The following is a 12,217-nucleotide window of genomic DNA, read 5'->3' as shown; positions in this document are numbered from 1 at the left end:
GAGCGTCAAGAACGGAGAAATTATGTCAATTGGATAAAGTCTGTCAGGTGAATTGTTCCAAAAGAATGCATCTAGTATTTCAAGTATGACGTATGATGTTGTATAGACTTATCCTCTTTCTTTTCTTTTCCTCCTTCTCTTTCACTCTTCCTGTTATTGCTTTCAGTCGTTAGCCTTAGTAAATCGGCACTGAAACAGGGTAAACATACAAGCATTGGCAGCATTCATTTGTCGTGTTCGATTCACTTGGTCCTCGCTTGATGACTCAGCTTGCCTTCATCTGGTTGCCTGCACGTATCAGATAGCACAACATGCAGCAATCAGTCGATAATCATGGCGACAGGCTGGAACAAAGAAATTTCAATCCTGAGCAACATCAAAGCAGAAGCTGGTTAATTGGACAAATTCCCGATTGCTCTCCATTTCTTTGTAAAGTACTTACTTAGGTATGAACCTATGCCGTGAGATACGACTCTGCCTTTGTAGTGTCTGTGTTACTAACGGGTAGCTCTAGTGGGGAGCGGCGGTCGCTCTGACGTTCTACAGGCAGCTTTGTCACCTACGGGCTCCCCCGCCTGCCTGAAGCTGCACCCCACCAACAACTCAAACATCACGACCTTGAATCTAGCCTCTGGTCTGGTCTCTGATCTCTGACCTGTAAACCTCCGACCTCCGACTTCCGTCAAGGCTGCTTCAGCCTCCGAGATTCCAGCATCAACCGCCTGTGAGCTCCAGGTAGATGCGCTGATCCGGCATCCGGCATCTCTCCGCCTACAAAGACGAGGAGCATCACCATGGCTACCAACACCGCCAACGCCGCCACGCCACAGGCCGTCATAGGCCATGTGCAAAAGCTAGGCGATGCTGACCCCGACTTTCGCTTCATGTCCCTCAACGACTTGCTGCAGCTGCTTACGACTGCCCGGGATGACTTCCTCCAGCACGACTATAACATCGCAGCAAGAACCGTTGATGGCATCATCAAGACGTTGGATGACCAGAATGGAGAGGTGCAGAACCTAGCCATCAAGTGGTATGTTTAAACTTTAAGCCCTACACCTGTCATTACAATCGTGAAATGGCTAACGCTCGTGTCACCGACTTGTAGCCTTGGGCCGCTTGTTGGCAAAGTCCCGACACCCATCATTGCTCCGATGATCGACAAGCTGTCGTCACTGAAGCTCAAGAACTCCGTCGACACCGCTGTGCCTGCTCTGGCGCTTCGAGCCGTCATCACCGCGCTTCCTCGACCGATCCCAGGCATTCCGAGTACCCCTGGTGTTCAGGAGGCATACAACGCCGTCAGCCGTGTTCTGATCCCCCGGCTTATTGGTCCTGGACCCCTAACACGAGTTCCATCGGCAGCCCGAATCAATCTCCCCACGGTACCAACAGGGCTGCTGCAGGATGAGAACGGTGTCAACGCTGAGGCAGTCGATGTCCTAGTAGAAGTTGTCCGATGTTTCGGCCCTTTGCTGCAGCAGGTTGAAGTTGAGGCAATGCAAGAGGTTGTCTTGCAGTTATTGCAGGGCGATAAGGCTACATCTGTCGTTAAGAAGAGGGCTGTTGTCGCCATATCTATGCTCGCCGTCTATCTATCCGATGCACACCTGGAAGATGTCATTAATCGCATCACTGCTGGCCTGTCCGAGTCCAGCAGCCCCCCGGTCACACGTCGTCTCTACATTTCGATAATGGGCAGCATGGCCCGCTCAATCCCTCCTAGATTCGGCGTACATCTTCAAAAGACAATGTCTTTTATTCTGGATGCCCTGTCCGAGACGGAACTCGAAGAGCACCTAGAAAAGATTAGCGATGGCGATGACTTGGGACCAGAGTTCAATGAGATCCGCGAGACTGCTCTCGTCGCACTTGAGGCATTCCTGGCTTCGTGCCCACAAGAGATGCGGCCCTTTACGGATGCCTCCCTCGCTGCTTGCTTGCGATATCTCAAATATGATCCCAATTATGCCGTCGATGACGACGAGGAGATGGATGTCGATGAGGAAGAAGAGGAAGACCAGGACAATGAATTCGAAGACGACGACGGATTCGAGGATGACGATGACGATGCAAGCTGGAAGGTTCGCCGCTGTGCTGCAAAGGCGATATACACCCTTATCTCTACCCGCGGTAGTGGTGATCTTCTGGATAACGGCGTATTATACAACCAGGCGGCCCCTAACCTTGTGAAGCGTATCGAGGAGAGAGAAGAAAACGTTCGTCTCGAAATTATCTCTGCCCTGTCGCTGCTCATTCGCAAGACTGGTGAAGGCCTTCACACGGCGGATCTGACCCGTGATGAGTATGAGCCCGAAATCGTCTCCCAGATGCCTCTTAGCCGCAAGAGGAGAAGACAGAGCAGCGCCGGGGGATCGAGCGCTGCCAAATTCATGGCAGGCTCCGGCATCACATCACTTGCTGCTGAGAAAATCCCCTCCCAAGGCCCCCGAGCAGACCTCTCCAAGCTTACGCCCACGATTGTCAAAGCCGCGACGAAGCAATTGAGAGGAAAGACGGTCCCAACAAAGCAAGCCATCATTAGCATGCTGGACGACTTAGTGTCTGTTCAGCACGGTGGCCTCGTTGAATTCTTCCCAGAAATCATCGGTCCCATCATCGAAGCAGTCAAGACCACCGGCACGAGCTCAATCTCGTCTTCTCTTGCGGCGGCGGGAGGTTCTGCCTCGGCAACCCCAAGCACCCTGCGCGTCGCTTCATTGAAGCTTATCAGCGATATCGCCAAGACACATTCATCCTCTGTATTGCAGCCATATCTTAGCAAGGTTGTTGCTGGGGTGGCGTCCGCCGTTCATGACCGCTTCTACAAAATCTCGAGCGAAGCCATTCGTACCTCAGAAGAGCTCGTCAAAGCAATTACTCCACCTCGATCACGAAACGGTGGTTCAAAATTCAAGGATGACCTGGATAAGCTCTACGAAGTCATTGTTGACCGTGGCTCTGCCAATGATGCTGACGCAGAGGTTCGACAGCGTGCTATCCATGCTCTAGGAATTCTTATTTCTAGAACATCTGGCTCAGAGGCATCCGGCCTTCTATCGGCTGAAAAGCGCACACTTGCCTTGAATATTATTCAAGAGCGACTGAGAAATGAGACAACTCGTCTTGCTGCTGTGCGCGCTGTTGACAACGTTGCTGCATTTGCTGTATCGCCTGATCAACTGGAGCAAGCGTGGGTCCAAGATGTCGCCCTTGAGCTCTCAGCTCAGCTGCGAAAGGCAAACCGATCTCTGCGAGGCTCCAGCATTCAGGCCCTCAAGCATCTTGTTCTATCAAAAGCTACTCAGGGCAAGCTAGAACCAGCTACTATCCAGGGAATAGTATCGGCGTTGCTCCCCACGATTAAGAACAGCGATACACATCTCCTCGGCCCAACTTTAATCATTCTCGGCAACATGGTACAGGGACATGCGAACTTGATTATCAACGACGAGATGATTGGTGCGCTCTGCCAGCTGCTGAAATCCCACTTTGCCAACATTGTCCTCGACCAGCTTCTCGACCTAATTAGTCGAGTCGGCGAGAGTGGCGCTGGCGAGCCCCTTATGCAAGGCCTTCTGAAGGACGTGAGCGTTCAGGGAGACCCGATTGTCGTGGGCAAGGTGATTGGCACTCTGCTCGTGACGGGCGGTACGTCAGCGGGCGTTTCTCTCGACAGCTTCGTCACGGAGCTTCACGGCAGTACGCAGCGCGGAGATGAGGCCGGTGTAAGCCTCGCCCTTGCTGTTTTGGGAGAGTCGGGCATGAGGCTTGGGGCCAAGTCACCTCTTCAGCCTCAGTTGTTCTTGGAGCAATTCCATGCAGAGCCAGACAAGGTGTCGCTGGCCGCTGCCATTGCACTCGGCCGAGCTGGATCTGGAAACGTGCCGGAGTATCTCCCAGTCATTCTCAAGACAATGGAGGGTGGGGGCAACACACAATACTTGCTTATCCAATCTATCAAGGAGATTCTGCAGTCAATTTCGTCACAGTCCACCGATCTCCAGACTTATGCCAAAGCAATCTGGGATCAGCTTATTGGAGCATCGCTGAATGCTGACAACAAGATTATCTGCGCCGAGTGTGTCGGCCGCCTGGCCACACTGGATCCTGCAACATTTATGCCCAAACTCCAGGTAAGTCTAGCATAGTTTACGAGTGGGGTTTCGCAAGTTGCTAATGTTACGTTAGACGCTCTTGAAGGATGAATCATCAGGCATTCGAGGCATGGCAGTTCAGGCTGTCAGGTACACGCTCCCAGAGAGTGATGAGACGTTTGACGCAATGCTCAGAAATGTCCTCATTGAAATGCTCTTGACAATGCTGCAAGACTCGGACATGGAAATTCGACGCCTGGCGATGACGACGCTGAACTCGGCGACTCACAACAAGCCAGATCTTATCTTGCCTCACCTGGGCGAACTACTGCCTTTCGTGCTCAGTGAGTCAGTAATCAAGAAGGAGCTTATCCGGGAGGTCATGCTAGGCCCCTTCAAGCACAAGGTCGACGACGGTCTGGAAGTCCGCAAGGCAAGTAGATTACATCATTGCACGCAATTGTTGCATATCGCTGACACTAGGTTGGATACAGAGCGCATACGAGACTCTCTATGCACTGATGGAGACGGCTTTCACGCGGATCAACAACATTGACTTTTACGACCGAGTTATCGCTGGTCTCAAGGATGACAACGATATCCGTCAGCTTTGCAATTTGATGGTTACCAAACTCATTGTCATCGACCCCGATGAGACGGCACGCCGCCTAGACTCGATTGCCGAAGCCTACCGTGGCGTCCTCTCCATCAAGCTCAAGGACAATGCCGTCAAGCAAGATGTAGAGAAGCAGGAGGAAACTAACAAGAGCATATTGAGAGTGACGCTTCTTCTGGGAGACAAGATGAAGGCGATGACTGGAAACGCCGGTGCCGCGACCAGCAATGCAGCGGCGGCGGGCGCGTGGACAGGTTACTGGGAGTGGGCGAACAAGGAGTTTGATCGGCAACTTAAAGGTCTGCGAGAAGAGAGCAGCCAGCTCCACACGAGGACGCTCTGAAGAGAGTTTGAGTGGATGGAAAGAGGATCAGCAGGCCAATAGGGAGAAACGGACGCACAATGCGGTGTAACCAAGGCATTCTGCCTTACGGCACAGGCTCATGGCCCATTAAAAATATGCATGTTGGCTCTAGGTTTCTTTACTCGTACATTACGGCCATGGTATGTAGCAGCAGTACAGTAGCAGATTAGAAAGGGAAAAAAAGACTCATTTGACTAGGAGATATATCCAAGAGTCCAGGGGCCTGGTTGGCTGGGTACGGGTTGCATCCACAACGCGCTGATGCGGACCGGTTGCAGATAGATCCGCTTGACAGGGCAGATGCTCGGTCGAAGGCATCTCTCCTCCAATCCTCCTATGAGCAGCTCCGCAGGATCCATCCATCTCGTCGAGGCGACATGCAGGCGTTTGTTGGACAGGCACACACAGCTCGGTGTAGCAGCACTAATAATAGTAGTACAGCCCTCGCATGCGAAAGAATGAAACCCCCCTAGATTATGATGATGATGGTGGTGAGAAGAGATGATTACTCGTATCGTCCAGCATCTCAGCTCAGTAAAGGCAGCAAGGATTTCCAATCTCTCCAATCTCAAAGAGGCATATACTCGTATGTCGTAGCGAGAGTGCGGGGAAAAAAGCGGCTAGGTAACGGTAACCTTTCCCTCGTACATTAGTTATTGATTACCGTCTGGTCTATCTTAGGTTGTTGTTTTTGAACTAGAATCTTATACGCAGCAGGCACTAAGGCATCTGGGTAAGGTAGTTCACATGTCAGTGCGTTGCGTTGCTTTTCGATCCCTCTGCTGGGTCTTGGGGTCCTTGAGTACTACCGGTACAGTACAAAGGAAGGCCGCAACGTAGTAATGCATCTTATGGCGTGCATTTCCGGCGGGTCCCTCTTTTGAGCACACGAGATTTCGTGGGATTTTGGATGGGTGCGGGTTTGCCTAATGGAGCAGGCAAAGGAAGCGAGTGGCAAGGTCGCATTGCTTGAAGATTACCTATTGTACAATCGAGGTTCGTTCGCAACATTAGACGAAAGTAGGATACTCACTGCCTACTAAGGTACCTAGTTGGTATTACGAATAACTTTGCAAGGCTCCATCCCAGCATTCCATGGCGCTGCATCAGATGACGTCCAAGGGCCTTGTCTGTCTCTTTAACTTGTCTTGTGCATGACCTTGGGACTGGGGGGATTAGTTACATACCGTAGTCGAACAAGGCAGAAAACCAGAGAGAGAGAGAGAGAAATGATACCTGTCACTGCCGGACCTTACCAATATTGATTGATACATGGATTGGCGCGCGGGCGGAGTTTGTTGGCAGAGCGAAGCGAGCAAGGGTCGGCGATTGGCCGGCCCGCCTGGAAGGGAAGCCAAAAAAGCGAGGTTCTGCATACTATGAGATAAACGGGCTGGGGTCAAGTGGGTTTTGCCTGGATGCAGATGCAGGCAGCGTTCCGGCAGCGGCCCTAGAGCTAGAGGCGAGAGACAATGCAGGACTTCTGGGGCGACAATAGACGAGCTGGAAGTTGAATGGCCGATGTGGGCGTGGGCGTCTGTGTGGCTTTTGCGCCCGCATTGTGTGTGTGGATGGGAGTCTGGGTTGGCCTGGGTATAAAAGAATGAGGCGTGCCCGCTTGGGTGGAATGTTCTTGTGATTCTCTTTTTCTTGTATAAATACCATTCGTGTATCTCCAGCTCTCTTTTCCTGACTCGACTCCGTCATATATACATACACATATATATCTACACTACCAGGCACATATTGACTGCTGCTCATCCTTAACCAGCACTTGCACGAGACAAGAAACAAACCACATAAACACATACATACACACTCATCAGCCATGGCCCGACGAACCATCTACCTCGACGCCCTCAACGACACCACCTCCAAAGGTGCTGCCGGCGAATCCAGTGGCATCCTCACATTCTTCAAGGGCGTCGTGAGAGAGGCCCAGACCTGGGTCTCCCGCAGTGGACCAAGCGTCAAGGCGCCAACGATTGAGAAGCAGGCATTATAAAGAAGATCATGCATTGGCTTCACATGAGAATCCTTATTGTCTTTTCCTTTGTTTTCTTTTTGTTTTACAACCCCCCCATTGATATCCACCGACAATGACTGTTCGGCGATGATGACTTGCATTCGCAACCATCGCCACAAAGGGCAGTCCGTCTTGTCAGAAACATAAGCACACAGGATCAACTACCTGGGCTGGAGCCTGTTCCTGTGAAACGGCACACGTTTCTTCCTCTCGTTTTTGTTGGCCATATTTGGTCTGGAGTTTTAAGGCGCTGGGCTTGAGCATTTTCGCATCATTATGACTCATGGCGAGGCTATGGGATTTTCATTATGTATTTTATTATTTTTACGGCATCAGGCATTCGATCTTGTGGTGTGAGGCATCTTTCATGGAATTAGCAAGATTGACAACTGCGTCTTGTCATTTGGGTGGACCCCTGAGCAATGAAGCTGGGATTTGGATTCAGCGAGTTTTGAGTACATGGCAATGATATAAATCAGAATGAACCATTTGTGTTTTCTCATGAAAATCGTTTCCCGTCTCTTCCTTCAATGCTTCAGTGCCAATGTATGTTTGCGGACCTTGAGATCCACAATCCTAGAGGATTCGGCAGATAACAAGATGCCCATACGGAGCACGGCAGGAACATCAGGCACGGTTATTTCGCGTGCAGTCTCGGAGCATTTAGCCAGAATTCAGAGACCCTTCTCATTGCCAAGAATAAACGAGTTTGCCATGCATGAGTTGTCGACATGTTGTACTACATAAAGGTTGCAGTAGATGTCAATGCGTGGTTGTGCCCTGCAGCAATCATGCTTGTTAGGGTGTGATCCGAAACCCACCATTGCAACCAAAGAGTGTCGTTGGTTATACTACTACTTTGTTGCAAGTATGTGCAGATTGTCTGTTTCTGTATGCTAAGCGTCGCTTGATTCCCTCTTTTTTTTTTTTGCACACCCCTTGATGTTGTTATAGCACATCGTTCGATATGCAAATCAGCCATTGGCTATCTTTGTCGGCGTAATATCTGAGAGGATGAGATATCAAGTGGCAAAGATTGAGGTTACATCGGGATCCGAAGATGCTTCACTATCGGAAGCGTTGTCTGGAGTCTTGTCTATCGGTACAAGCGCCAGTCTCTTCTTCTTCTTCATGACCCGTTTATGTCCAGCACTCTTAATGTGCCGTTGCCAAGCCTGCTCCGTCACGCAGACTGTTTGACATATCTCGCACGTTCTTTTGCATGGAGTGTCCTTTGGCGGGGGCTCACCCACTCGTGTAAGCACCTCTCGGGCCAGTTCCGACAACTCAGTGGGTACCGGCCTTGATTCCCCAGAGAGGAACTTGGACGCAATCTCGGCAGCAGGCTCTATAACATTGGCTTTGAACTTTGAGACATCGGTGCTGTCCACCAAGTATAAGCTGCCGAATGCCTCTGGGCCTTGCTCCTTGAGGCGTGGGATCTGCTTCAGCCTGATCCATCGGGTTTGGTAGTTTGCATACCGGCGCGTTGCCGCTTTCATCTCCTCCAGAGCGTTAGATTTGAGTTTTTCAAGGTGAGCTTCATCCTTGCCCTCTTCTCTCGCAGCCATGTATGGTTCAAACTGCTTGTAACCAATGGACTGCCATATGCCCTTGGTCATGTTCAAGATTTGGCCCTGAGCAGCCTTGCTCTTTTTCATATCAAACAACTCTTGAACCTCGTCCAAGAGTCCGGCACCGAGCATCTTGTCTACTCGACTGTCCAGTCGTGCCGTAAGGGTTTCTCGTTCTGAATAGACCCAGAAGAGCAACTTTTCCCAAGGCTGACTTGTCCCTGGTTCTTGAGCAACTGCAGCTTTGCGCTTCTCTTGCTCTGCATATAACTTTGATGCAGGTTTACCCGTATGCAGGTAGATTTCGAGTGATCGCTGAATCTTGCGTCTATCATTCGGGTGCCACCTCTCCGCCATAATCGGATCAACCTTCTTCAGCTCTTCCAGTAACACATCTGTAGGCTGCTCCAAGACTGGAAACGACAAGGAGGGGTCTATCTGCACGTCATCAAGGATTACATCTTTAAAAAGAAGCGGGTCAACATAGTATTGAGTCCCTCCAACGAGGATAGGTAGGTTTCCACGACCGCGGATTTCGCGTATAACCTTTGTGGCTTCGGATTTGAAATCTTCTACGTCCCAGGGAGCGTCGTCAAGTGGAATATGGCCCAAAAGATGGTGTGGAATGCCGTGTCGCTCCTCTTGGCTGATCTTGTTCGTTATGATGGGCAGGCCATTGTAAAGCTGCATAGCATCGGAATTGATGATCTCGCCTTTGAAACGCGTTGCCAGTTCTACGGCTAGCTGTATCACACTGTTAGAAAAATCGAACCAAGGTCGTCTGCAGTCAGGGCAATGGCAGTCCAACCTCGGATTTGCCCGTGCCTGTAGAGCCTAGAACCACCAGCAACGGTTCGGCTGGAGCTTTGCGAGCGGCCATCATAGACATAGACATAGGCAGTACATGGCGCAACAGCCCTACTCCCCGGCCGAGCATTCGACAACGAGCCAAATCGGGCTTCGTTGCGCTGGCACAGTCAGAACCAGAATCCTGCAATCTGTCTTTTAAGGCGCAATGCAGTGGAAGCTTCCTCTTCGAGCCGAGCCGCAGCTGTTTGCGAGCACCAGAAAATCAATAGAAGAATTTCGAACTGGAACAGTCATCCAAACCCCCCACTTCGAGCTCCCTGTCCCAGAAATTTTACCTACAAGTGGCTTGAATTGGTTGGCTTATTAGAGTGCTGGGGTGGGAAAAAGACCAGACCAGACCCTTGTTGGTTTGTCGAGGCCACGCTTCTTTATCGACGGCGAGTCACGTGCGCCCCCATCTAGTTTCGGGACACATCAACATTTCGGGGCTTGAAGCCAGATCGCAACCTTTCCCCAGCTCCCTTCACCACTTCTCTCATCGATTCACCTTTTCTTCTACCCCCGAGCTCATCCAAGGCTCGACTTTTTCTTCCTTCCTTCTTTCCCTTGGATGAATTAGTTTTCCTTCTCTGGTTTTCCCCCCTCAGTCGCCGCCATGAGTTCTCGTGAGTTGCAATTCCCCCGCCAAACCGCTGTCCAGTCTTGTGTCGCGCGCGCGCGCGCACGAAGACGGCTGAAAACGCGCAATTGATGCTCAATCGCACGCTGCTAACATGGCAATGCTTCTGCAGTACGTTTTCTCGATCTGGTCAAGCCGTTCGTGCCGTTCCTCCCCGAGGTTCAGCAGCCGGAAACCAAGATTCCCTTCAACCAGAAGCTGATGTGGACGGCATTGACGCTCCTCATCTTCCTGGTCATGAGCCAAATGCCTCTGTACGGCATTGTCTCTTCCGACAATTCGGATCCTCTATACTGGCTGCGAATGGTGATGGCGAGTAATCGAGGTACTCTGATGGAATTGGGTATCACTCCCATCATCTCCTCTGGCATGGTTTTCCAGCTCCTCGCTGGTACCCACCTCATTGACGTCAACCTCGACCTCAAGTCGGATCGCGAACTCTACCAGACTGCCCAGAAGCTCTTTGCCTTCATCCTGTCTGCCGGTACCGCCACCGTCTACGTCTTCACCGGTCTCTACGGCACTCCCTCCGACCTCGGTGCCGGCATTGTCTTCCTGCTCATCCTCCAGCTGGTTGTTGCTGGCATGATTGTCATTCTGCTCGACGAGCTCCTGCAGAAGGGTTACGGCCTTGGCAGTGGTATCTCTCTGTTCATTGCCACCAACATCTGCGAGTCCATCATGTGGAAGGCTTTCTCGCCCACCACCATCAACACTGGCCGTGGCCCCGAGTTTGAGGGTGCCGTCATCGCTCTCTTCCACCTTCTGATGACCTGGCCCAACAAGCAGCGCGCTCTCCAGGAGGCTTTCTACAGGCAGAACCTCCCCAACATCATGAACCTCCTCGCCACCATCCTGGTCTTCGTTGCCATCATCTACCTCCAGGGCTTCCGCGTCGAGATCCCCGTCAAGTCTAACCGCCAGCGTGGTGCCCGAGGTTCATACCCCGTTCGCCTGTTCTACACCTCCAACATGCCCATCATGCTGCAGTCCGCCCTGTCCTCCAACGTCTTCCTGATCAGCCAGATGCTCTACTCTCGCTTCTCCGAGAACCTCCTGGTTCGTCTCTTTGGAGTGTGGGAGGCCAAGGATGGTACTTCTCAGCTCCACGCCGTCTCCGGCCTTGTCTACTACATGTCTCCTCCTCTCAACTTCAAGGATGCTCTCCTCGACCCCATCCACACCGCCGTCTACATCATCTACATGCTCGGTGCCTGTGCTCTCTTTTCCAAGACCTGGATTGAGGTTTCCGGCTCCAGCCCCCGTGATGTTGCCAAGCAGCTCAAGGACCAGGGTCTCGTTATGGCTGGACACCGTGATCAGAGCATGTACAAGGAGCTCAAGCGCATCATTCCTACCGCCGCTGCCTTTGGTGGTGCCTGCATTGGTGCTCTGTCCGTCCTGAGCGACCTTATGGGGGCTCTTGGCTCTGGTACCGGTACTCTGCTCGCTGTCACGTAAGTTTAAATACCCTCCAATTCGAGTTGAAATTGGGTTGAAGCTAATTTTTACCAGTATCATCTACGGCTACTTTGAAATTGCTGCCAAGGAGGGCGATCTTGCCGGAATGAAGGGCATGATCATGGGCTAAACGGAATCTTATGGGAAGTGGGGGAGCTTTGATTCTCTAATAAAATCTCTTCGATTTCTACAGTCATGGTAAATCCCTGACAGGCATGGAAATTGTAGTAATGTACCAACAGGGGAATATCAATAGGGGATAAGGAGTATGAAACAAAATATAAAATGGAAATGTACGATTGTTTTTTTTTTTTTTTGCGGGCAACTGGGAGCTAGCATTGTGAGAGATATAAGGGCGTCGTGTTTATAAGTACATGTCTATGGATTACAGGAAATCTTCCCAGAATACGTTGTGTCTGAGGCAATACCGAGTGAACGAGTGAACCCGCGAAACAAGTATGCCCCAAACACTAAGCTACCAAACACGATGGTTTGTATATTGATGAATAGTACCTTACATACATATCCATTTGCTACTCGTCTACTCGTATAAGCTGAACTACATGAGCAACAGTTAATCGCTGTCCGAC

At 51.1% G+C, this 12,217-nt stretch overlaps 3 protein-coding genes across 3 annotated transcripts; 2 read left to right on the top strand and 1 right to left on the bottom strand.

Annotated features, from left to right (window-relative positions):
• The first annotated feature begins 353 nt into the window (after window positions 1-353).
• Window positions 354-5,273, top strand: V8C40DRAFT_233209 (armadillo-type protein). Its single transcript, XM_083213310.1, has 5 exons — window positions 354-446; window positions 515-1,033; window positions 1,109-4,136; window positions 4,192-4,530; window positions 4,592-5,273. Exons 2-5 carry the CDS (start codon window positions 795-797, stop codon window positions 5,054-5,056), a joined length of 4,071 nt encoding a protein of 1,356 aa, XP_083077983.1. The 5' UTR covers window positions 354-446; window positions 515-794; the 3' UTR covers window positions 5,057-5,273.
• Window positions 5,274-7,505: 2,232 nt separating this feature from the next.
• V8C40DRAFT_233204 (tRNA dimethylallyltransferase) lies at window positions 7,506-9,859 on the bottom strand. The gene is made up of 2 exons (XM_083213309.1): window positions 9,486-9,859; window positions 7,506-9,421 (listed from the first exon to the last, which is right to left on the bottom strand). The coding sequence occupies exons 1-2, from the start codon at window positions 9,612-9,614 to the stop codon at window positions 8,126-8,128; spliced, it is 1,425 nt and encodes a 474-aa protein (XP_083077982.1). The 5' UTR covers window positions 9,615-9,859; the 3' UTR covers window positions 7,506-8,125.
• Window positions 9,860-10,001: 142 nt separating this feature from the next.
• V8C40DRAFT_233202 (translocon subunit SEC61) lies at window positions 10,002-12,145 on the top strand. The gene is made up of 3 exons (XM_083213308.1): window positions 10,002-10,152; window positions 10,279-11,623; window positions 11,682-12,145. The coding sequence occupies exons 1-3, from the start codon at window positions 10,143-10,145 to the stop codon at window positions 11,755-11,757; spliced, it is 1,431 nt and encodes a 476-aa protein (XP_083077981.1). The 5' UTR covers window positions 10,002-10,142; the 3' UTR covers window positions 11,758-12,145.
• Window positions 12,146-12,217: the final 72 nt, after the last annotated feature.

This window comes from Trichoderma camerunense (assembly GCF_050948025.1).
Source record: "Trichoderma camerunense strain CBS 138272 chromosome Unknown V8C40scaffold_2, whole genome shotgun sequence".
NCBI lineage: Eukaryota > Fungi > Ascomycota > Sordariomycetes > Hypocreales > Hypocreaceae > Trichoderma > Trichoderma camerunense.
This window is presented reverse-complemented; position numbering and strand designations above follow the sequence as displayed.

Coding starts and splice junctions, on each gene's coding strand:
- V8C40DRAFT_233209 (XM_083213310.1), top strand. CDS start 795: ATGGCTACCAACACCGCCAACGCCGCCACGCCACAGGCCGTCATAGGC. Junction 4,137..4,191: donor CATTTATGCCCAAACTCCAG/GTAAGTCTAGCA, acceptor ATGTTACGTTAG/ACGCTCTTGAAGGATGAATC. Junction 4,531..4,591: donor ACGGTCTGGAAGTCCGCAAG/GCAAGTAGATTA, acceptor GGTTGGATACAG/AGCGCATACGAGACTCTCTA.
- V8C40DRAFT_233204 (XM_083213309.1), bottom strand. CDS start 9,614: ATGCTCGGCCGGGGAGTAGGGCTGTTGCGCCATGTACTGCCTATGTCT. Junction 9,422..9,485: donor CAGGCACGGGCAAATCCGAG/GTTGGACTGCCA, acceptor AGTGTGATACAG/CTAGCCGTAGAACTGGCAAC.
- V8C40DRAFT_233202 (XM_083213308.1), top strand. Junction 11,624..11,681: donor GGTACTCTGCTCGCTGTCAC/GTAAGTTTAAAT, acceptor AATTTTTACCAG/TATCATCTACGGCTACTTTG.